We start from the raw sequence: 26478 nt of genomic DNA, 5'->3' as shown, positions 1-26478 counted from the left end.
ACTCAAATTATGGTTTTGAGTCTACTAAAATTTTTTATGTTACCTTTCAACAGTCCAAAGAAAAGTTCACAGTGTATTTTTCTTCTCTGGCTAGCAAGATTTTATGGAGTAAAAATTGAATTATGTTTCATAAGTCACTTCCTGGCAGAATGTAGGAAAGCCAGTACTGGAGGAAAAGTTAGAGACCTGGTTTCTGTTGATCTGTATGCACATGAGTTCGGACACTTTCCTTGTGTCCAAAATGAGGACATAGGCAGCATAATAGCTGCTCTATCCCTGTAGTTCTAATATGATGCAATGTGAGATACTTTTGTGCTAATGCATGTGTTTAAGAGGCTCGTGTTTTCAGACTGTTATCTCTATGGCTTCCTCAGTAAGTACAATTTAGAATACCAGGGGCTATAAAGAGAGGATTTATGGGCAGCAGCCTCAGTCATTAAAGGGAAGATTTCAACGTACTCAGTGTACATACATAGTAATAGCAAACACAGTGCTCAGAATCCCATGCCACTCAAAATACCAATAACAATCTTTTAATATGGAATATAATTTTCAGGAAATTAAAGTTTGTATGATTTTGCAGTACTTTATAGAACTTCCAGTCCCTCTCCTAAGGTTAGCTATTTTGAAATTTAAAATCGAATTTTAAATCTGATTTTTGCCGTTTTTGGCCGGGGCTGGGTTGGAACCCACCACCTCTGGCATATGGAGCCAGCGCCCTACTCCTTTGAGCCACAGGTGCCACCCTTTAAATCTGATTTTTGAAAACCTAGACGATGTAATATAAAGAGTTACAGGACTGAAAAATAAATGAATTGTGAATATTCTATGCATCAAATAATAGTATATAACACAACTGGAGTTAATAGAAAAGGAAAAGGAGACAGAGACTTTCTCCACATTGAAGGATCTTACTATTTGTATGGGACAGATGATGAGAATTGCAGATGAAAAGATTAAAATAATGTACAGAGTAATAATCTAAAATACAAGTGTGCCACATAAGAATGTTATTCGCATATGCTTAATTATATTTAAGATGCCTTTTGAATGCATGATTTTGAGAAGAATATTTACTAAATGTTCTTTATCTGAACACATGTGGGCCACCCAGCTGAGTTAAAAGAAATGGTACAAAAATCAATGACTATTTCTGAGTAATGTCTTGGCTATTCAAAGTTTTTTCTGATTCCATATAAAACGAAGTATTATTTTTTTGAGATCTTTAAAGTATGACAATGGAGCTTTAATAGGGATTGCATTAAAATTATATATTGCTTTTGGTAGTATGGACATTTGAACAATGTTGATTCTTCCCAACCATGAGCATGGTATGTTTTTCCATTTGTTAACATTTTTAGCTATTTCTTTTATTAGAGGTTCAAAAACAGCACACTGTACCCCATGACTATATTAATGTACACAGCTATGATTTAATTAAAAAAAAAAGAATGACTAAAGAAATTTTCAATTTGATTGAAGATATGCATCCAAATTATGTTAGAAACATCAAGTAATGGAAGAGTCAGCTATTAAGTATGAAGAAATCCTGGGAAAGGGAGGGAATATTATAATATTTTGATGAAGACTAGTTACTTAGGAATTTAGACACAAAAGATATGAAAGGGCAATTTATATGGATATAAGAAGGAAGGAACGGTGGTGATGTCTGGTTGAATGAAGAAAAATAAATTATATTTAGCTTCAGTATAGAAGCTTTCTAAGAAATTTATAAGGTAGTAGGGGAAAGCTGAAAGAAAAGCAGAAACTTTGATTATGTAGGATGTGTTTCCAAATTAGGATAAATTAGAATAGAGAGAGATGTCTGAGGAATTATTTTTCTAGTAGCTCTTTGTAATATACATTTGAAAGACGAGGGACTGAATTTAACCACAAAAAGTAAAGTAGTTAGAATAAAGTGTAATAAGAAGTCAAACCAAAGTAGAAATGAGAATAATAAGTAAAAATGTTGAGCCAGGAGTACTTGCCATGGTAAACAGAAAATCATATCATAATCAAATTTCAAGTAACAGAAAAAAATTCAATTAAATATATTTAAAAAGTAAATCTGAGAAATTAGAGACATGATTCAGGGTTTGGGAATGAATCCCTGGGTTCTTCTTTCATCCTAGGTGGTTTGTATCACCTTACATGCCAGTGACTACAAAATCTGTATTGTCAGTGATGACTTTTTCCCTACCTTTGGAATCAATGTCCAATCTTCACTGGCAATTTAATGGGCTTCACACACCTAAAACATGTTCAATTCTAGTTTTTAGACAACACTTCTTCCCGCAACTTGTTTCTTCCCTAGGCTTACTAAAGTCAGTGACTAAACCATCTTTTTAGGTCATCAAGAAAGAAAACAGTCATCTCTGAAGGCTCTCTTACCTGTTGACTCTGACTCTAAAACCTCTCTCAAATCTCTCCTATCTGGCTATCACCCTACTCTGAGGCATCATCAGCTATTTGGCTCTTAGCGTCCTCATTTGCTCATTTTTCAATTGATAGGCAGCAGCAACCTCTTCATAATATAAATTGAGTCATGCCATAATTCCTACATAGAACTTTCCATTTTGTTTAAATTAAAATTCTAACTCCTCACCTGGCCTAACAAAATATCTTCCCTGCCTGCTTTCCAGCTCTACCATGGATAGCTCTCTCCTTGCCTACTGTGCTCCTTCCATGTTAACCTTCTTTCTGTCCCCCAGATAACTGCCCCAGGATCTTTGTACTTACTGTTCACTTGTAATACCTTTCTTCCCTGATAGTCCCTGGTCCCTGGCTCATTTCCTCTTCAAAGACATGTGATCACTCTGTTTAAAGTAGTCACTAGATCATGCTTCATCATTATTTTCCTAGTCTCATTCCTCTAAATACTCCTTGTTACTATCCTGGCTATTTTTCCTTTGTTAACCATCTATCTCCATTGTTGGCTAAAATAAAGATAATCTCAGCTCAGGAACCATGTATATCTTGTTTAGGGCTACATTCTTGGGGCTAAGAATGATGCTTAGCATACTGTACACATGTCAACATATTTGTTGCAAATAAATGATACTAAAATATAAATGAATTATTACTTTTATAATCAAAAAAGAATAAAAGGCAGAGATGTTTATGTTGATGGAAAGTTTTAAAGTTTTAAATTAAATCTGAATTATTATCTATGTTTATATTTATTTCCCTAGTATTTTTTTCCTTTTTAGTATACTACTAAAAAGATAGAAGAGGGAAAAAAAGAAAAGAAGCTAACAAATTTTTAGATGAGAGATATCTGAAACAGAATTGTGGCTGACGCAGAGGAAGTCTGTATGAATCAAGAACCAATGAGAACAGGCCAGTTGGGCCTAGCAGAATCTTTATGTATTCCACAGCAGAAGCAACATATAATATATGGTGGGTTACGAAGGCTGTTAAAACAGAGAAACAGGAGGATTAATGGAAAGTCCCTGAGAGAACAGTTTAGCCTCCAGCTTCCCTTCTCTTCCCTCTCCCATGCAGCACACCTTCCTATATCTTTCAGGAAATCCAAGGTTTATTTCAGCAGGAACCAATCCAAACAAATCTGAACTCAGGTACTTAAAACAACACAAGGCTGGGATGAAGCAGAAGCTAAACATCAGAATCACCAGACCCTTATCCCCCTTCCCCATTCTGCTTCTGAAATACCTGCAGTCAGGATCATAGTCCAGATTCTGTTCTGGTTTACTCATCTTTCAGGGAAAAAGATGTTCTCTGGAAACAGTGAATATCCCCAAATAATAAAGGTGTTTGTATTGACATTTGGGGATCTTTCTGTAAACTTCCAAGATCCAAACCAAACATTCTGCTGTAAGCTTAAATGTTGATTAATGTTTCCTATCCAATTTCTAATCATCTTTATAGTCCCTCATTCTTAAACATCAACATATATCAAAAGATCAATACACACATGAACAAAGCTTAGAAGACAGCTTATAAAGCTTAAGAGCTTAGAGGGAATCAGAGACCAAAATAAATTGGAAAAAGTCAAAAACAGAGGAAAGAAGCAAAGAGAAAACAGAGGAAAAGAACAAAGAATACTTATAGAAATACAAACACAAAGTAAGGTAGTAGATTAGAAATCCACAGGCCCTACTTATCACACAAAGAGACTAAATTAACAATAATATATGAACCAGGAGACTTCTGTGAGAACTCTGAGGACCAAATGAGCAAATGCAGCATCCAGGCCATTGTATAACCATGATGGGACTCTAGCAAAAGGGGAAGGGAAACTTACAGTGTTTGGACTGCTCATTTGTATTCCTCCTCCTAGACTGTATAGATGGAAACCATCTATCATGCCCCCACACTGGGGCTCCTCTCTCAGGATGGAAACAAAAGAGTAGACCATACATCCTAATTCTGGGTTGCCTTGGGGACTGGTTTCTGCCTTGCCTGATTAAGCACTGATGGGACTGGCACCGGAGTTTGGAAACCTCTGAAAACAGAAGTAAGCAGCATGTTACAGCTACAGTTTAATAGGTAGACAATGAGGAAGCAAATCATCAGAAGAGACTTCAGAGGTCCTAGAATCTCCATGAGGGCTGACTGGTGATGGTCTTTCCATGAACAGATAGTATACAAAAGCTGGGAGAGATAATTGTTTCAAAATGCCCAAATACTGGCAAAAAAAAAAAAAAAAAAAATTACAGGGCATATGAAGAAGCAGAAAAACTCAGCCTAATCACAAGCAACAAAACTCCAGAAATTGACTCTAAGGACACACAAATCTAAGAGCTTTCTGACAAAAAATTTAGATTAACTATCATAAAAACACTCAATGAGCTAAAAGAACACAGACAACTAAAATCAGGAAAATGATGAATTAATAAAATGAGAATAACAAATAAATGGAAGCTATTAAAAAAGAACTAAAAAGAAATTCTGTAACTTAAAAATACAATAACAGAACTAAACAATTTATTAAAAGAGTTCAATAGCAGACTTAATCAGGCAGAAAAAAATAATGAACAAAGACAGTCCATTTGAAATCTTTGAGCCAGAGGAAAAAAAAATAAAAGAATGTGATAAAGAAAAGCAAAATTTATGGACTATCAAGCAAACCAATATATGCATTATGGGAATCTTAGAAGGATGAGAGACATAGGGACAGAGAAGAAGAAATAGCTTAAAATCTCCCAAGCCTGAAGGAAAGAAATTTACACACATACAAATTTAAGGAATCTAAGAATTCCAACTTGTATAAATTCAGCACACTAAGGCACATTATAATCAAAATGTCTAAAGTCAAAGACAAAGAGAGACTCTTGAATCAAGAGAAAAGTAATTTGCTTCTGTACAGGGAGCTACCATAAGATTATCAGTATTTTTCTCAGCAGAAACATTGCAGGGATGATATCATCAAAGAACTGTAAGAAAAACATCAACAACCAAGAATACCATATCCAGCAAAACTTTCCTTCAAAAGGAGGGAGAAATTAAGACTTCTCCAAATAAATTAAAGCTGAGAAAGTTCATTACTAGTAGGCCTAACCAACCTCAACAAGAAATGCAAAGGGAAAAGTATTTCAAGTTGAAATGAAAGGATGATAAATAGCAACACAAAACTTTATGAAAATATAAATTATGCTATCCAAGATAAATATGTAGACAAATATAGCAACCTGTACTCTTGTAATTTTGGTGCATAGAATTCAAGTGACAAACATAAAGAAATTAAATCTATGTTAATGGGTATGTAATATATGAAGATGTAATTTGTGACAACAACATAAAGTAAAGTTAGAGCTGTGAAGGAGCTGAGTTTTCATATGTGATTGAAGCAATTTGTTTCAGATAGAATGCTAAGACTTTATGATGTTTTGTTTAATTCTAATCATATTCAAAATGAAAATATCTATGGGAAGATGTACAAAAGGAAATGAGAAGATAACCAAAACATATCAGTACAAAGAGAAAAAAATTTAAACAGTAGATCTACTGTTTGATCCTGCAATTTCTCTATTAGGTATATACCCAGATGATCAAAAATTATTTCACAACAAAGACATTTGCACCAGAATGTTTACCGCAGCCCAATTCATAATAGCCAAGGCATGGAAATAGCCCAAGTACCCATTGACCCATGAATGGATTAACAAATTGTGGTATAAGTACATCATGGAATACTATGCAGCCATAAAAAAGATGTAGGCTTCACATCTTTTATGTTTATATGGATGGAGCTGGAACATGTTCTTCTTTATGAAGCATCTCAAGAATGGGGAAAAAAGTATTCAATGTACTCAATACTACTATGAAATCAATATATAATCATCTATACCTCATATGAATGGCAAAACATAACTATAGTCCAGAAAGTAGAAGGGAAGAGGAGAGAGAGGAGGGGAGGAGGCAGGGTATTTGGGGGGACCACACCCAATGTACATGATGCAATGGTACATTTCAAAATTATTAAGAAATGAGTATAATTGTGATGGATGTGTTACTTAATCCAATGTAAGCATTTCAAATTGTATATCAAAGCAGTACCCTGAATGCCATAAGTGCATCAGTGTACAAAGTTATGATTTAATAAAAAATAATAATAATGAAAAGAAATTTTTTAAGAGCTAAAGGTTCTCAAATCAAAAAACTAAACTATACCCCAAGAAACAAGAACAAACTAATAAGGAAAAAAAGAGAAATTATAGAAGTTTCAATAGAAAAAATAATTCTATGAAAAGAAAGAAGTTAATAATGTTGAGACATCAGCAACTTTGAATACAGAGCAATACCTTCCCAATTAGGCCAAAAAATAATTCAGCTTAGAATATCATCCTATCTGAAGCCATTAATCACTTAGAATTATGAATTTTTTGATTTAACATGTGGTTCAGCAAACTTGGGAGAAAAAATGGAGACTTGGAAACAAACACAACAAAAAAGTGGGATTTGAGAAACATGGGTCAAACCACCTAGGAATATGGGAAATACCAGGACTACAGCGGTGTTCCCAGTTTAAAGAACTACCAGTCCAGGCTACACATCAGGAATTGTCGGTAGTTACTGAGCATTTGGAAAAGTCATTCATTTGCTGTGAAGTCTGTATGGTAAACTAGAAAAAAATAGCAACAGACAAATAGAATACAAAGACAATTAATAAAAAATAAAATGGTCACTACCAACTTTGTTATTAAAAAGGAAACATTAATTACTCCATGGCTCATCAATGACCAATTCTGACACCATGTAATAATTTAAATCTGGACTTATTTAACCAAAATCTGTAATAAAAATATATTGAAAGAATGAGGCCAAGAAGGAAAAGTGGATTTGGATGCCTAGAAAATTTAATTTCTCAATAACTATAATAAAAAGCCCAGAGATAATACACAAAGTCGATAAATCAAAAGAGAACTGCATAATCACTTAAGGGAATAGAATATGTCTAATTAAAGTAATTGAACAATTATATCTAAAGGCCAGGACCAAGGTTACCTAGAGATGGAGAACAATAACTTCTGTTTTTCTCTTGCTCATATTTCAGTAACATTTTATTTTTTAACATACGTGCAAATTTTTATTTGTGGATAAAAAAATTTAGTAACTACTTCCAGCCCCTGCTAAAACATACTTTCACGTACTAGTTATTAAATTGGGAATTGGTTACAAATTCACACACACACACAAAAATCTTAGTTCCTGGCTGGGTTGTAAGAAGCAAAGTTCATGGAGTGTAAGCAGTGACAGTGCACTGACTGGGGCATGGACCGCAACTGTGATGACCTTCAGGTCTGAACAAAAATGTCAAACAGGAGGCACCAACTTCAGTAAAACTTGTTTTTTTGAAAGTATTAATAATGTTTATAGAGATTACAAGACTAAAAATTAACTTATAAAATTCTCTCTCAGACCAATTTGTAGACAATGCTTTACTAAATATCTTCCAGATTTTCATATCATTTCATATGGGGTTATGAAATTCAAAACATTATTTACACACAGTGACTAAAACATAGATAAATGCTTTATCTGATCACTGTTGATACTACATTGTAGAAAAACCTCTGTGGCGCATGCCTATAATCCTAGCACTCCAGGAGGCCAAGACAAGAGTTTGAAACCAGCCTGAGCAAAAGCAAGTCCCCACCTCTAATAACAATAGATAAAAACGATGTGAGTGTACTGGTGTAGTGTCAGCTATGCAGGAGGCTGAAGCAGCTGGATCCCTTGAGCCCAGGAATTCAAGGTTTCAGTGACCAGTGATAACACCACTGGAGTCTAGCTGGGGTGACAGAATAAGACTGTGTCTCATTAAAAAGAAAAAAACAAAAAAAGAACCCTCCCCTCCCCCCAAACCCTGGAAAAACTCTTCTCTCATGTTTCTTGATAAAATTGTCACCATAATGAGTGACCTAGCAAACTATGTGTGACTGTGGTGACTATAGATTCCAGGCCTCTCTAGGAACAGTAGGTGTTTAGAACCCACTGACATCCCAAGGCAAAGAATTCTGAATTAAAGAAGTCATTTCAGGGCGGTGCCTGTAGCTCAAAGGAATGGGGTGCCAGCCCCATATCCCGGAGGTGGCAGGTTCAAACAGCAACAAAAAATAAAGAAGAAGAAGAAGTGATTTCAACATGCCCATGAGGAAAACATGTTTTCCCATGAGGAAAACAATGCCAATACTAGAATGCGAGGGACAAAGGCTCATTTTAATCAAAAGGAAATACATTTTTAACCAAATTAGTTCATAACTATTCCATAAGCGCCTGTGAGAATATTTTTAGCAAAGGAAAGGTCCATGGTAAGTAGGAAAATAAAAGTGATAATGGCTGACAACCATTAATTTTTTCAAAAAGTATACTTAAAATGATCTTGAAATATCTAAGAGAGTAGAGTTGTTAAATAAGTGTTTTCATGAATTTTTGTAATCTATGGTCTAGGAATGCCATAATTTAAGTTTTACTTACTTAATTTACTTTCTATAATTTAAGAATTTACTATTATGTAACTTAATAATAACTTAAATTCTGCCTCTGGTTTATGACATAGAAAGGAAGATTAAATATTTTAGGGGGCGGGAGGCATTGCTATTGTCTGATTTTCCCCACATGTATATAAATTAGCTCAGCTGTAGTCATTATTAATAGATATAGCACCTTTAATACCTAGGGGTAACAAAACAAAATTGAGGTGAATTTACAGTTAATCTTAAAAGTTAAATAACAAAAAATAGCATCAATTATGACAAGCTTAAATAATAAACACCCTTTTACATAAATCAAGTAAACTCTCAACTTTAATTAAAATTTCAATTAAAAACCCTCTAAAACCAGTGGGTCTGAACGAATATATTCACATATAATGAGTCTTTAAAGGGACTCACTAATTTCAAGCAATGGTTGTCATTTCTGTTCATAAGTTTTCATACGGAACTCCAAACCGTATGTTTGTAAAAAGGTTCCTGAGCTTAAAGGGAAAGTGAGCAGAAAGTAACAGTTGAAACAAGTCTTGAAATAATAGCTAACATTAGGAGTTTGGATAGATTCATTTTGTTTAATCCTTATAACAGTGACCTGTGGAGGGTTCTATGATTATCCTCATTTTACAGCTGAGAAAATTGAAGACTGCAACAAAATTAATTAATTTGCTCAAGGCCATCCATTTCAACCTGGTGCCTCCTTTTCATGGACTTTTAAGTTATTAAGAGAAGAGCCAAAGGTTTCTGCTCATACCGTCCTATTTATAACCACAATTGTCCTGGAGTCTTCCCTTAGCCTTCAATAATAAATCTACCCTGCCTTAGTGACCCGGACGTTCACAGGTATCTCTCGGTCTTTTCCCTGACAGTATATACAGCTTCACTATGTACCTGACTTGGGACTGATATTGGGATTTATCTATAAAGGAATACTAGTGCTGTGCCTACAGTCTGGAGCCAGCCTGATGTGGACGGGGCAGTTCTGGTTTGATCAAATTCTTAATAATTCAAACTAAGAAAAATCTATTCAATGGGTTCTTCAAAAAGGCAAACAACTTCCATTTTTATGAACAATTGTTATTAAATCCCTGCTATGCAATGTTTTCATGAGGTGTAAAACTACTTTTAATATAGGACAGCTGTAGAAAACTGTAGGGAGCTGTTTTCTCTTAAATATTAGTCAACTTCCTCATTTTCTGAATGAAGAACATGAAAGTGAAGAAGATACATGATTTGCCTAAGATCTTAATGTTCTTCAGAAACAGAAAGCCACAACCCAAATGTAGGTCTGTCTCCAAGCTTCTATGCACGTGTCCTTTTTAATTTTCAAGAAAGCTAAGCTGATTATATTCAAATTTGAAACTAATAAGTCATTTAAATGATTGATAACACTGAAGGCAAACAAAATAATCTTACCTGTAAGAACCGTACATCACTTTCTGGCAGTCAACTAACAAAAATTTCTGTTCCATTTTTCCATGGAATTTGGCCCCCGTTTTTGAAACATAATCTTGGCCTTTAACTGTCCGCACACGAATATTCTAGAATTATATGTAAATATGAAGTGAAAATTATGGCTAGAAAGGGGATATTTTAAAAACTAAAAGTACATAATCAAGATAAAACCTTGACCCCACCCCGAAAAATGACCAAGGAAATTTTTGAATAATAGAAAAAATTTGGTATAAAGAAAACTTCACATCATGTCCTAAAAATTAAACACTTACGGAAAATAATTACTTAAAATACATATTTTAGCATAGCTTAAATAGGAAATATTACTTTACATTTCTACAGAATGGTTTCATAAATCACTTAAGATGTTATTATAATAACACATTTGGGGTTATGGTATTATGATGCTATTAACAAAATAACTTAAATGAAAATCTATTCTCCTTTTAAAAAGTTAAATGTGACTGACAGCGTGATGCCCAAGTACTTTGACGAGCAATCTCTGCCGGATCATAGACGCACTTCAGTCAGCCGTTTCAAGGTTGTACATATAAAACTGAAGCGTAAGTGTGGTTGGCAGCGAAGTTAACTCAGAAGCTCGTGTCTCTAAGCAAAGCACGCTATAAAACACTCATGGAGATGTGTGTTTTCAGTCGCATTCTGAAAAGTACAGAATGATCAATATGCCCCCTTAAATACATATTGATTTTTTTACTTTTAACTTCGCATGCCTTAAATTGAACTTAGATAAAAATGGCACATAAAATACTTGAGGAAAAAAAAAAAAACACGTAGAATTCTTACCCTGAGACGTTGAACTTGACACCCCTGTTTCTCAGTCATATTTAGAAAATGACTGAAACTGGACTCATCAAGCAGAATGTACACAGATATCCCTCGAGTCGATGCCTCTACTATTTCTTTGAAAATGTCCACATCTGTAAATAGATCCATCACCAAAGCAATCACCTGTTAAAGATGAGAATAGGAAGCAATTTTAGAAAACTTAAATGAGGAAGATTAAGAAATAGCTAACTTTCAGTACAGATAAAGCAAGAGCAAAAATATGCATATAAATATATATGAATGTTCACAAAATTTTCTCAAATATAAAACTTCCTAAAAATGAGCAAATGACTGTATGCAGATTTTCTACCACGACATACTTTTCATTTCAGCTTTGAGTTCCAGGGAATCTGCATTTCAGTAGGATTTGAATGAAGGGCAAATTCAAATCATGGGTTGGATGGGGCAGGGTGGAAACCAGTGTTACAATTTTTCTTCAGAGCCATTTTCAGGGAAAAGTAAAATTTCTAGAACTAGTTGTTAAGAATAAGGTCTTGAGAAATTAGGACAGAGCAAAAAATTCTTTGAGACATAGAAATATATCTAGGAAAGGATGAAATGTGGAGAAAAGGTTAAAGAAGTCTTGAAAACTAGAAAATTAAAATAAGAAGCCATCCCTTAGTCTATGTGTGGGATTGGCTCCCCCACAGATACCAAGACGCACGGTACTCAAGTCTGGCTCTTGGCCCTATACAAGCTGTGTGTCCACAAAATAGGCCCTCTATGCTGAGTTTTGTATCCCCATAGATGGTTGAAAAAAATTCCTGCATAGTGGACCCAGTTCAAACCCATGTTTTTCAAAGGCCAACTGTACCTACCTAAAATTAACTTAGCAGACAGAATAAGCGAAAGAAGAAAAAATCAAGAAAAAAGTGACAGAAGTTAGAAAATAAATGCAGAGGAAAAAGCTCTAAAGAACAGGCCCCTAAAATGGAAAGAGTCCTTGTTGATTATTGCAAATAAGACCATTATTGACTCTGAGAACATTGAGTGGGAAATAAGGTTGAAAGAAGAAAAAAAAAATCATTTAATTAGCTGACCACCTATTATGCACCAGATATATATTGATGACCTACTATGTGCCAGACAAGGACACAATTTGTGCCCTTGTGAAGCTTACAGTCTAATGGAGGAAGACACAGTAAGCGTGAGACATAAATTCTATAATGAATTATAAGTTTTTTTTGGAAAATATAGAGAGGGGATAAGGGAATCATAGGTTTCAGGAAATTAGGAAGAAAAATTTGGGAGTGGCAGGGCAGGTTTCACTGAGACAGTGTCTTTTCAGCAAAGACTTAAAAGGATTTGAAGGTATGCACATGAGTATCTTGAGGAAGAGTGGTCCAGGCAGAGGAAAGCACCCGTTGGTCTCTGGCACATTCAAGAAAAAGCTAGGAGATGGTAAGACAGAAAATGATAAAGGGAGAGTTATCACATTATCTTAAGGGGACTCTAAAGCTTTAGGTATTTTTATCTAAGACTGTAAGCTATTAGAGGGCTTTAAGTTAAAGTAATATTATGATCTGATTACATTTTGAAAGGACTGTTCTGGTTACTGTGTTAAGGACAGACTTGAAGGATGGTAGCAAGGGTAGAAACAGGGGGGGCCAGTGGAACTGTTGGGGCAATTCACGTGGGAGGTGCTGGTGGCTCAGACCGGGATGGTAGTGTGAGTGCTGAAATGGTCAGATACTGAATACCTTTCAGCCTAAACGACTTGTGGGTGGATTGAATGTGGGGTGTGGGAGTGAAAGAAGGAAAGAAGATAACTAAAATTCTTAGCCTCACTGACCTGAAAAACAGAGTTGTCATCAGCTGCAGTAAATTTTACGTGCAAGATTAAAATGGAAAGTGAAGGTTGAGGAGCTTAAGTATTAAAGTGGAATGCGGAGCAGAGAGGTCTGGGGTGAGGTAATAGCTAAAGACAAGTCATCAAGCAAGAGAGGATTTATACAATGACCAAGGACGAAGCTCCGGGACACTTCAAAGGTAAAAGGTCTAAGGTGAAAGGAAGTACCAGCCAAGAAGACTGAGCAAAAGAACAGGCGGAATCCTGATGCCAACCAGAGACAGCGCACCTGTCAGGAGCATGGTGTACTCATGAGAGTCAAATCACGCTGCCAGGCCTCGGGTAGTTTCAGTGAAGTAGAAATAGAAAAAGCCGCATTGGAAGGCATTTAAGAGAGAATCAGGAAAAGATACTGGACATAGTGCGTATAAATAACTATTCTTTGTATAATTTGACTATTCTAGGAAACAGAAATAGAGCCGTAGCGGTAGGGAAAATTGGACAAAGAAAAGTTGCACTTTGTTTCTATTTATTTTTAAAGTGACCGATAAAATCGTCCGTGTTTCTTATGTACAACATGATGTGAAGATATAGCATCAACCTACGTGTTCATCAGCAGATGAAGGGACAAAGTATTTGTGGCATATATTGCACATGTGTGCGTGCACACACACACACACACTCTCGTGGGACACTATTCAGCCGTAAAGAAGAACAAAATCCTCCCCTTTGTGACAATCTGCGTGACCGTGAAGGGCATTATGTGAAGTGAAATAAGGCAGGCACAAAACGACAAAAACCACATGATCTCGCTGACATGTGGAAAGTAAAGATGCTTTGTTTAAAGGTAAAATAATATTATGTTTCTATGCTAATGAAATACTTCTGGAAAAATAAAAAATTAATGGTGCAAGAGACGAGAAGAGGTGGCAAAGAAGAAAATTTGTAGAGCAACGTCTTAGAGTAGGTAATCAAAGATATAATCCTCTAGGGCAGAAATAAACAAATTAGAGCACAGAGAGCAGAGCGCAGTAAATCATCTGATACTCGTGATAGGAAGCTGGAAGGCCAAGCGTACAGGTGCGGAGGCTGCGGAGGACGAGATGGGAGAGTGGCACTGGGCAAGTTCTCTGCACTCATTTGCTCCTTGTGGTGGAAAGCAGAGTCCTCAACTGAGAGTGACTGAAAAGATAATTTAGAGGTGTGAGGGAAAGGGAAAGGGTTTTAAGTAGTCATCTGGGGAGGTAAGAAAGAAAACAGACTAAGGAAATACAGTGTGATTGCCAGTTAGCTTTAGCACTGACGTGAAAGAACTTTAAGGACCAATCTGGTTGTGAGTTAATCTTCAACCTGGCTCAGCTGCAGGGCTGTATACAGAGTGGGCCGAATTTAGTTTGACCAGGGCTGTCTGCCGTGAGTGTGTAACAAAGTGAGAGAGGGCAGGGTATCGAAGCTACGTATAAGGTGGAGCGGCTGCAGGGATTGTGTGCTTTAGGCTGGACACAAAGAAGAGAGGGTGTGAAGAACGTGAGAGGCAGTGACATGGGAGTATGATCGAAGAATTAGAGGTGCTGCTGGGGTTTAAGACCACTTAGATATTAAGAGGTTATTGCTAACATTTTAGGTTTAATAACTCTCTTTTCTATTCATGCATGTTAATACAGCTACAGATGAAAACAGCATGCCTTGCAGGGACTTCACATTATAATAAATGAAACCAAAATTGGCCCCGACTTGATAACTGTGGAAGTTGGTTGACTGCACATGAGAATTCTGTATACTATTTATTCTACTTTTGAAACTTCCTGTAACACAAAGTTTTTTTAAAAATTGGAAAGACATGAATATTTGATTATAGCAGATGCAAGCCTTAGAAAGCCAGCTGTATCAGCAGAGGTAATTGTCAGTCACAGGGGCCCCTATGAATCAGGTTACACAGGATCTGCATGGTATAGGCCATGACATTTTCCAGCATATGATTGGGAGTCAATGGCTGAGTTGGATTAAGATGAGATCATGAAGCCTGTAATCCCAGCCGGGAGGTCAAAGAAGGTGGATTGCTTGAGCTCAGGAGTTTGAGAGCAGCCTGAGCAAGACAGAGACCTTGTCTCCAGTAAAAATAGAAAAAAAAAAAAAAATTAGCTGTGTGGGGTGGCAGCTGCTTGTAGTCCCAGCTACTCTGGAGGCTGGGGCAATAGGATTGTTGGAGCCTAGGAGTTTGAGGTTGCTGTGAGCTATGATGCCACAGCACTCCACTCAGGGCAACAGAGTGAGACTCTCTTAAAAAAGAAAGAAAAAAGGAAGAGGTCATGAGTGGAGAGGACAAGAAACTGGACTTCAGAGAGATCTCTTGGACACATACTGAAACTGCAAGGAATTGAGACAAGGAATGTGGGAAAGAGGAATAGAGACTAGGGAGCAAAAATTATCACGATATGAGAGGGAAGAGAACAAACTGAGAATAGCCACACACAACACACTAGGAGAATATAATGGATATGCTGTGAATATGTAAGAGGACGAGCAAAGCTGTAGACCATATACGAACTCATTTTACTGTAACATGATGTTTAAACAAAACGCTATATGATGCTCAAATTATATCAATGATGACACTGCAATCTTCACACTGCTTGCAAAGCATGCTCCAATCAGCTTTTCTCCAGGAAGAACAATTTCAATCATTCCAGTGGCCTCAAACATTCCTTCTCTTCCCTATAAACGGTGTGAGGAGCTAGATGAAGGGACAAGCTAGTGATCAGTACCCTCACCCATGTGTGTGAATACTTTCATAACGTCAAATATGAACAATCTTTACATCGTCTCTACAACAATGGATGCATTCCCAGTGCACAAATGAGTTGTGTCATGCAACGTGGACATTGGCATAAAGAAAAGGTCTCTATTAGAAATTTATTTTACAAAATGGCTTTTTAGAATGCACAGTTAATGCAGCGTGGCACTAATAGTTTTAACTAGAAAAAAATGTTTTCAAGCAATACACATTATTACATAACATGAGATTTTTAAATCGGCATATCTAAAAATTTATTTTTAACTTGCCAGGAAGTCTCAAATGAACAAATTACTTTAGACTTTGGAAATGAATAAAAACACATTCCCAGGACACATAAAGGTTTTTGTTTGCAAAAAGTAATTGAAGTCACTCAGCCACTGGGTGATTCTGTCCTGCCAAAGGGAGAACAAATGACAGTCTTTCTTGCATGACAGATAATATTCAAGTACAAGTACGCCGGATTGGGATCCAGGAGACGAGAGTGCACCTCTTTGACAAGTTTATCTGATGTTAACGAAGTCAGCTTGCTTCTCAGGGCTTCTGTTCCCTTGTATCGTCACTTGATATCTTGGAAGATTACATGAAAGCTACAGAAAATTTCAGCTATGCCACAAAAGGCAAAATAAAATGTAGCTACTTTTTAATGATAAGGTTGTATTCCTGGGAAGGAATAGTAATTAGAAAAGAGGGATGGCAAACCTGATCTGAAATTAGTTTCTGCCTGTTAGTTATCTAAATCACCCTGTGCTTTAGATATGACCAGAGTTGCTACATGTAATCAAAGGCAAATTATATGCCTGATTAGTATAAGGCTTTTCAAAAGGCACATCAATTGATTATGCACGTATTATGCTAACATAGAAACTAGTTCTATTAAATGGTACTCATTGAACTACCATGACATTATATGTTCCTTAAATTCTTTCTTTGCTTCTCTTTAATTTTTATTATAAATTCATAATTCTTGCATTATAAATTGAAAAAGTAAATAAATAAATGCATTCATCAGAAACACTAGACTTAGAACCCAGGCAACAAGGGAGGTCTCAACGAATTAAAATCATATAAATACTGACCATAAATTTTGATGAGTTCAAATGCATGACACAATTTAAGGCTATTCAGGGGTGTGCATAATTAGGTGCTAAGAAATACACTGTAATTGTAATTCAGAGAAAGAAAATCAGTTGCTCTATAGGTGCATGGTTCTACAGGGAGTTACACAGCAGAAGGAAATAGACACCAGGGCTTCATGGACAAGTCTGAAGTAATAAATAAACATCATTTGTAGACCAGGCACAGTAGCTCACACCTGTAATCCAAGCACTTTGGAAGGCTGGGGAAGGGGAATTTCATGAGGCCAGGAGTTTGAGATTAGCCTATGCAAAAGTGAGGCCTCATTTCTACAAAAAACAGAAAAATTAGCTGGGCATGGTGGTGCAGGACTATAAATCCCAGCTACTTGAGAGGCTGAGGCAGGAGGATTCATTGAGCCCAAGAGTTTGAGGTTGCAGTGAGCTGTGATGGTCCAACTATACTCTAACCTGGTGGCCTCCCTCTCAAAACATAAGTTTATTTTTAGCTGTGCAAGTTAGAAGATTCCATTGCCAAGATACACAGGCAAAGATTAACATGAAGATGACAGAAATATTTTATGAAGTTAAATATAAAGTTCAGTGAGCTTACAAGTATAGAATCAATTTAGTTAGATAAGATTTATACAGATTATGGAATATTTCAAAAATCAGACACATGTTTAGATTTGATCAGGAGAGCAATATAAGTCCTGTTAAAGAGACTATCTGGTCCAAAGAATATTTTTGGAAAATGTGTCTGATAGTAAAATCTATACTGAGAATATTTAAGTTCTACGGAGTCTTATTTCATGATTTTTTTTTTTTTTTTTGAGCTAGAGCCTCACTTTGTCACCCCGATAGAGTGCTGTGGCATAACTCACAGCAACCTCAGACTACTAGGCTTAAGTGATTCTCTTGCCTCAGACTCCCAAGTAGCCAGGACTACAGGCGCCACCACAAGGCCCAGCTATTTTCAGAGAGGAGGTCTCACTCTGGCTCAGGCTGGTCTAGAAACTGAGCTCAGGTAATCCACCCACCTTGGCTCCCAGAGTGCTGGAATTATAGACGTGAGCCACCACGCTTGGTCTGAATTCTTTTACGATTTTTATTGTAATATTACAAATGTACTGGGTTACAAAAAAAGTGTGTTAGAAACCACTGATTAAAAAAATAAAGAACCGAAAATCAGTGATAGATTTTACAAAATTTTTTCATCACAATCTTGACATTGGATTCTTGCATTTCTTTAGAAAACGCTTTGCTATCACTAGCATTTGGTACTCTACAAAGTTTTTCCCTTTGTAATGTGTCAGGATAGAAATCTATTGGCAATATGCTTCTGTAAGACCTAGAGACTTTTTGAAATATACCTGTATCTTGGGTTAACGTTCTATAGTCACATAATTGTCATTATCACCCTGAAAACTGAATATTATACCTTTTACGCTTCATTTGATGAGATTTGGGCTTCCTTGGTAATTATCTCAGTTGAGACAGGAGGGTTTATTTTTTTTCCCAACAGAAAAAAAACTAATATGGAGTTCAAATAATAATAAAAAAAATAATGGAGCTCTATAATAACTATTTGTAATAAAATTTAACACAATTGAAAATGCTTTTAAGAATTAAGTAATAAAGTGAAATGATCACTTAAGGTACATGTATTTCTAAGTCTGTAAAACCTATCAAAATTAATGTGCTAAATGGATTTCATAAAAACAAAAAAGGCTGATATGAAGAAGCGCCTTTGCCTAGATCCTTCTGCATTCTTAGTAATACAGAAGGATCAAGATCAAGTGCTTGGCCTACCTTAGGACCTGGGATTATAAGAGGATGCCATCACTCTCAGTTTACTTATTTATTGACTCATTTGAGTTTTCTATTGAAATGAGGTCTTGCTATGTTATCCAGGTTGCACACTATAGTATAGTTTAATATATTACAGTTCTACATTATGAATATATTAATAATAGATTAAGTATCTCTACTTATAGCAGTGTCTACCTATATAGTTACCTACTGTTTCATCGGCCATAAATTAAGTGATCTTGGTGAAGTCACAGAAATGACTGTTAAGTCTCACTGACCTCTGTATATAATGAATAAATAAGCCAGAGAATATCTTATATGTACCCGATTCTAAGGTCTATGTTGCAATAACTATTCGATTATTGCAATAACTGTTCATAAACTGTTCTGCTTATGAGGCTAAAATAACATAATCAACATAGATTTCAAGGTCTGTCATGAAAGAATAGTAGAGAGTTTCATTTATATATATTAAAACATGAAAACTGAGTCACCGTATGGGAGCTGACACCTAAAGTCCTAATTACTAAGGATATGTAAAGAATGAGATCTCAGTATTCTTCAACGATTGGATTAAAAGGCACATTGTAAGAAAGCTTGGTTGCAAAAAGTCTCACCAACCATGACTTGGTGAAAGGGAAAGGGAAAATCTAGCATACTGTAATACAATTAAATCGGAGCTATAAAGGGGAATGTTTAGTCTCTGATCTTGCAATAGTATTGATTTATAGAACTGATGCTAATTTATGGCAACTCTGAAGGAATCTGCATAAATTATCTCTCGCATTCTTGGCATGATGTTACATAATTGAAAATAATCACCACAAAAATGAATCATGTTTTACCTTTGTCCCCTTGGAGCAAACCTTTATATCAGCTCTGTGCAAGTACAAGTAGGCATTTTGCTCTTTTATTTTTTTTTTCCCAGAGGCAGAGATTTGCTCTGTCATGTAGGCTGGAATGCAGTGAGATGATGCAATCATAGCTCATTGCAGCCTTTAACTCCTGTGCTCAAGTGATACTCCTGCCTCAGCCCTTCCACTAGCTTAGGACTACAGGCTTATGCCACTAAGCTCAGCTAATATTTTTCTTTTTAAATTTTTTTATAGAGACTTGGTCTCATTATGTTGCCCAGATTGGTCTCAAAACTCCTGGGTTCAAGTGACCCTCCTTCCTCAGCCTCCCAAGGTTCTGGAATCATAGGCATGAGCCACACACTCAGCCCTATCTTTGCTTTTTAAAGTAATTAAAGTATATCTTTAATAGGGAACTCTAAAAGGAATTAGGAGGAAGGAAATGAGGCACAGGACTAAAGGAAACTGCAAAGAAGAGTCACAGTCCTGCTACTGATTTCAACAATTCCATCATCATCCCTGGTACTTTCTGGTCTCACAAGGTTCCCAAGCATGGGCTGGAAAACCCAAGCCAGAGAATCTGTACAGAGTAGTTAGTGCTGAAAAAATGACCTCAAGACTCCCCAGCCTCTTCAAAACTAAGATAATCTAGCTATGTGATCACAGAAAGAGTCTACCTTCCAGAGCCTGAGCGGAGGTTTTGTGGAGAGCTACATCATTTGAGGGGCTGGAAAAGAGAGAAGGAAGAACCCAAGCGGATTGTGTTTAACCAGAAAACAAAGTGCCCCACACTTTGCACACAACCCAACTCAAGGCATGCCAGAGGGACACTCTTAAAGATGTGTGCTGTGTGATCACAGATCTAAAAACAGCAGTGTTTTCTTAACTGATGTTACTGGAGAATCAGAGCCATCTTTTAGTTAAGTTTTGGTAATGTTTATAAGCACAGATGGAGAAAGTTAAGTTTATATATTCATTGAAAGTAATAAATTTTACTAGGAATTGATGAAGCACTCATAGTTTTTCAAAGCCAAAGTACATGCTATAGAAATCTCATACTTTGAGATATAGAGGTACAGGGATGAGAGATAGACAGTAGAATTACTTCACTAGAAATGAATATTGAGATCTAATTCTTTTACTTTGTTTTCAATTTTTTAATTAAAATTGCCAGATCTATAGAAATGTTGAAGGAATACGACAATGAGAATGCATAGCCCATTACTAATATTTTAAAAAATGCTAAAATTTTTATATTTCATTAAATTGTATAGATACATAGTATTTATTAAATGATTAGGGATCAAAATTTAGAGTATGCTGAGAGAGATTTCATATGGCTATCTATTTTTTTCATATGGCTACATTTTTAAAGAAGGTTTAGAAAGAAAGCTCAGGGTAGATAGATAGGGAAATTTGATGAACTAGAAGATTTTTTTAAGAAACTAAAAGCTATTTATTAAAAGTGATAAACATTTCCATACCTAATTTCCTAACAGCTAGCTATTAATCTTTCAATTCTGTATCATAATTGTTATGTGTAATCAGTGATTTTCCACTGGATCTAGATAAAAGAAAACTTATTATGGAGAAAATGAGTATACTATAATCATTATTATTTTAAATTACTAACTTGACCAAGTACAACCCTGAGAGAGAGGAGGAAAAAAATATAACAAAGGGCGGACTATTATATTTTACATTTTCTTAAGCTTTTAAATGTTCAACAATCATGAATATAAGCATGGCATTAAAATGAGAAATGATCACTGAATTAAACCTAGGAATAAGCCATTTTTCCCAAATATGGGAAGGAAATGTTTAATGTAGAAAATTATCAATAATAATAATTCTGGAGTTAAGTGAAAACATTAGTTCTAAATGAAACCTCTGAGTTGGACTAAAATATATTTGATCTTTCTGAGATACTTTCCAGCAATGTTCAACCAGCCTGGAGTGAACACAAGGGGAATAGAGGGTGGGGTTTGCCCAGGATCAGGGGCTCTTTGGGATAACAGAGAGAGAGGTTCTGATACGACCGGATAACAGCCAAAGAGACAGAGATTTATAAGAACATGGAGAGAAAAGAATTCAGCATAAGTCCAGTGAGTCTGATGAAAAGAGACCTTTCGGGGTGAGAGAGAAGGTGAATGCTAGGTTCAAGATATAAATAAATAGGCTCTTTTTTATTATATCTCGGAACTTGGTCTTTCTGTTACATAAAATAAACTTAAGGTTTGTCCTTTCCAGCAGCAATGCATGACTAAATTCTAATTTTCACAGTACTTTGTTGACGTTAATAGGAACACACTAGTTGGTTTCTTCCATTTAGAAGACCCCTAGAAAATGTTCCTAAATACTCCATCACTATTTTAAAAAAGGGAGAGAAACACGCAGACTAAAAGATAATTAAGGGACTATCAAGTAAACATAATGTGTGGACTGGACCTTATTTGGATTTCAACAGAACAACTCTAAAAAAGACTTTTATGGAACAGTCAGGGAAATTTCAACAATGACTAGATAGACAATAATATTAATGTTTTGTTTTTTATTCTTTAGGTTTGAGAATAAGTATGTGGGTTATGTTTTTATGAAGCCCTTATTTTGTAAAAGACAATCACATTGAAACAATTCAGATGAAATAAAATGATCTCACGCATGAGATTTGTTTTAGGATAATTCAGCAGGGGTGGAAGATACAGAGGAAAACAAAATTGAGCACAAGTGATGATTACCGAAGCTGGGTGATGGTACATTATATTATTCTTCCTTCTTTTATATACATTTGAAAACTTCCCTAAAAGGACACGTATTCCGTGAACTATCTTAACTTCCATTTCATCCACCTTATTCTTTTCTTTTTTCTCTATTTTTTAACTCTTTTTAACTGATTTAAACTCATCCCTACTAAATTTTTCTTTTTGACTTTCGTTTCCCTATGTCACTTTTCAACACTTCCTTCTCTTTCACAGTAAGTGGATGTATGTCTCTATCTCTATGTACCTATTTGAATCTGGGCTCTGAAATTTTTCCATTAGGCGAACTCACAGAAGAAAATTTTCTTTCAGCCTCAATTTCTTCATCTATAAAACCATGTAAATACCACTGACTCCATGGGGTTGTTGGGAAAATTGAGATGATGACTATCAAGATGTTAGAGCAGCAGCACATGGTAAGGAAGCAGTAAGTAGTTGCTATTATTAATAAAATGTTGATGATAACTTAGGCTGAAGAATAGATGTTATATTTGAGGAGAACTTTATAGGTCCAAATGAAAAGAGAAGATGGGTGAACTGCTTCATATTTCTCAAGCCATTACTTTAATTTATGCCAACCTTAATCAAATACAGTAGAACCTCCATAAGTGACCACCTCTCTACATTGACCATCTCCTTAAGTTGACCTAATTTTCATAGACCGGACATGAACCACATGTACTTATCTGTACAGAAGGCCTAGTTCCTTATGTGGACCCCCTTTGTATGTTGACCAGTTTGTTAACAATCCTTTGGGGGAGCCAACATACAGAGCTTCTACTATATTCTTCTAACAGTTATAATAATAAACACAACAAAACAAAATAAAACTTTCTATTCCCGTTTTTAAGAGGCTACATTCTTTACTTGGGTGAATTGTTTCATTTTGACATTAACTGTAAACAATTAATTAGTCTGTCATTAAAAATTCATACATAATGCATGAAAAAATAGAAGTTCTATTTATTCTATAGTAATTTCCATTTGAATAAGAAACTTAACCATAAAGGCATTCTATTAAGGTGATAAAATATTAAAATAGCAGTTTTGTGATTAATGTAATACCTTCCTACATCTGTGCCCAAGTTAACATAGATGTACCTAATTTCCTGCTTATTTTACTTTACTGTTGCACTCTCTCTTCTTGGATTATTTTCACACCATTAGCTTCTATAAATTATGAAAATAAATTAATAATAATCCCCTCTACTCACATTGTAGGTTAAGTATTTTGAATAGCTAATGAAAGTCTTTTTATACAGATACCATAGAGATGCCAGTAGGCAACTGTTTTTCACTTGGGTTGTAAAGTACAGATTTCATATTTGCAGTTTCTGTTTTTAAGTCTTAAAGAATATGATTAAAAATGAAGACTATCATTGTCATAATCTTCAATTTTTTGTGTGCTGAGAATTATGTAATTTAATTTCCTAAAGCAGGTTCATAAAAAGGAAGTTGACATGTTCTGATTTGAAAGGCTATTTTTGTTTATTTTATATATATATATATTATATCTAAAAATTGACATTTTGTTAAAAGTGAGGTTGTCTATATCAAAAGCTGAAATAACCACATTAAGTCCAACTATTTTAATTAGGTTAATCCAAATTGTTTAATCTATGAAGTTATGGAAGTTCCATGCCCGTATATACCACTCTTGATTGATATTCTAAATGAATGTTATTTGAAAATAAAATATGATCCATACAAGAATTTGCTTAAGTAGGCAGTTAAGCTATAATGTCTAAACATAAATGAAATGGAACTTAATGATTCAAGAGGAAAAAAAACTGAGTGGAACAAAATACTGGGTGGGAGAAAAATGATATCAAAATTCTCTTAGAAAAGTGATATAAAAATTCTCTTAGAGCAATACATTAAATCTGGTTTCCTTACCAAAACTAGAAAATGGCATCTAAAGCTTATTTAAACTTTAAGTATTTCTAAAAGCTGAATAATCTAATTTTTCATACATATGGGTATAATCAATATTAAAAAATAGATCCATTATGACAAGCAAATTCAAATTGGAATTTCAATATATTGAATGAAATATTTTCAAAACAATTTAAATGTGCCCGTAAGTTAGTTTTCTTGCAACTTCATTTTTAGAACAGATCAAATGCCAAAAGAAAATTTTCTCAGGTAGATATGACAGTGGTCAGGTAGTCGCAACAGAGGAAAAATTACCCAAATTATAAAAAGTGAAGCCGTTCAATATAAAACCTAACTTTAGGCTTTTATCATTGACATGATCTAACACCCTAGGGTCAGTGGTTCTCAACCTTCCTAATGCTGCGACCCTTTAATACAGTTCCTGTGGGTCGCAACCCACAGGTCGAGACCCGCTGTCCTAGGTAATCTGTCCCTCTGTGAAAAGGAAAGGAAAGTTTATGCAAAATATTGTGAGTTTAAATACCTGATGGTATATAACATTTTCAATAACAAATTCGTTTTAAGTTAAATTGTACTTCACGAGCATCTAAACAAGGCTCCCAACAATACTTAAGATGGCGTTATTGCTAATTATCCAGTTAAAAGGTCGATTTTTAGACTAACGTCCTATTGCTTTATCTTTGCTATACATGGAACTCAAACTTACTAAGTAAAATGTGGGGGCGTTTATTTCAATTCCAGAATTTGGATCAAAAGCAAAAAAGCAAACAGGTGGTAAATAACATTCCCCTCAAATGAAAGCATTTATAAAGTATTGTTCTATTACACACATGCATACAACTCTGTCTCGCTCCCTCTCCCTCACGTGCCCTCACTCTCCCTACCTCCAGAAAAAAACTTCTAGAAAACAGAGTAAGAACAAGAGCAATAATTTCACAACCAAGGAGCATGATTCTTTTCCTCCTTTCATCTAGGCATCTGCACATTTTTACAAAGCTGAAATCATCTTATTTATGTCAGGTTGAGTGCTGTATATTTACCATGAGAGAATAAATATTATCCTATTATTATAAACTGTTGTAACATTATGTTTGGGGGGGAAAAAAGTTCTTCAACGTACTCTGAAAAATGTAGCCCCCACATGGAAAGACCAGTTAGAAATCTGTTATGAGTTCATAAACAAGCCGCCAGCCGCCAGCCGCCAGCCAAGGGGCTTATACCATTCAGGGTTTTGGCAGAAATCCAAATTTCCCTGAGAGTTTTCAATGCTGACATGTATGAAAATGAGACATTTATGAACAGACTATTTATTTAGAGAAGTGTGGGCACAGTTAAGGGAACCAGCAAGGGACACAGAACTCTGGCACTTGAACAGGAAGTAAACAAGGAAAAAAACAAACAAGCAAACAGAAAATAATGTTCTCTTTCTCCAGGATTCCTCTCTGCTGCTGGGGCCTCCCACTGGACAACCTCCTCCCCTCCAGAAAGGCAGGCGGCCCTGAAGCCCAGGTGATACCCAGGGCTATGGAAAGAGCCTCAGAAAATCCAGGAAGGACAAGAGTAGAAATTCAGTGTGGTAGGGGTAGGGATAGAGAATCACGTGCCCAGGAATACAGAACCAAGGACTCAGAGATCTCAGAGATCCTGGAACCCAGGTGGCAAACATAAACCCTGATCATCAACTAGACTGTGAGGTATTTAGGGACAATCTATTTCCAGATAACTTCCAGATCTCTGGCTGGGGTGACTAAGTAATTACTGTTGTCAATGACAGACACGCAGAGACTGCAGGCTGGAAAGAAATGAATTCGACTTTGGATCTGTCAAGTTCCGGCCATCTATGGTACAGCTAGATGGAAACTCTTACAGCCAGCTGATCAACAGTGTCTGGGACTCAGGAAAAGCTCTTGCCCTCCAGTTTCTTATCTATCTTTCATATAAACAATTTAAAAATAATTTATAGAATCAAATGTAAATTCTTTACAATCATGTTCAAAGTTTATCACAACCTAACGTTTCTTCTTTGCACCATACCTCACTGCATACTCTGCATTCTGCTCCGCTGGGTTACACTTGCACTGTATTATGCTTATAGGCTTCCTTTGGCTTCAAACCCCCATCTCCTCTTTCTCTATGAAAGTCCAACTCATCTTTAAAGGCATAGCGGACTTACAGGCCCCTTCACAAAGCCTGTGCCAATTTCCTCACCCTAAATTAATTGTATCCTAACTCATGCTCCAACCATA

At 35.7% G+C, this 26478-nt stretch overlaps 1 protein-coding gene across 1 annotated transcript in view; it reads right to left on the bottom strand.

Moving 5' to 3' along the window:
• FAM83B (family with sequence similarity 83 member B) overlaps positions 1 to 26478 on the bottom strand; it is a 65792-nt gene that overhangs the window by 2589 nt on the left and 36725 nt on the right. Inside the window, exons 2-3 of the mRNA XM_003789654.2 lie at positions 11211 to 11375; positions 10368 to 10492 (exon numbers count right to left, since the gene is read on the bottom strand). Coding sequence (XP_003789702.1) covers positions 10368 to 10492; positions 11211 to 11375 — 290 coding nt within the window. The remainder of the gene's footprint in view (positions 1 to 10367; positions 10493 to 11210; positions 11376 to 26478) is intronic.

This window comes from Otolemur garnettii, unplaced genomic scaffold, assembly GCF_000181295.1.
Source record: "Otolemur garnettii isolate 467f Iridium unplaced genomic scaffold, OtoGar3 scaffold00035, whole genome shotgun sequence".
Classification (NCBI taxonomy): Eukaryota; Metazoa; Chordata; class Mammalia; order Primates; family Galagidae; genus Otolemur; species Otolemur garnettii.
Note: the sequence above shows the minus strand (reverse complement) of the source record. Positions and strands in the feature narration are given on the sequence as shown.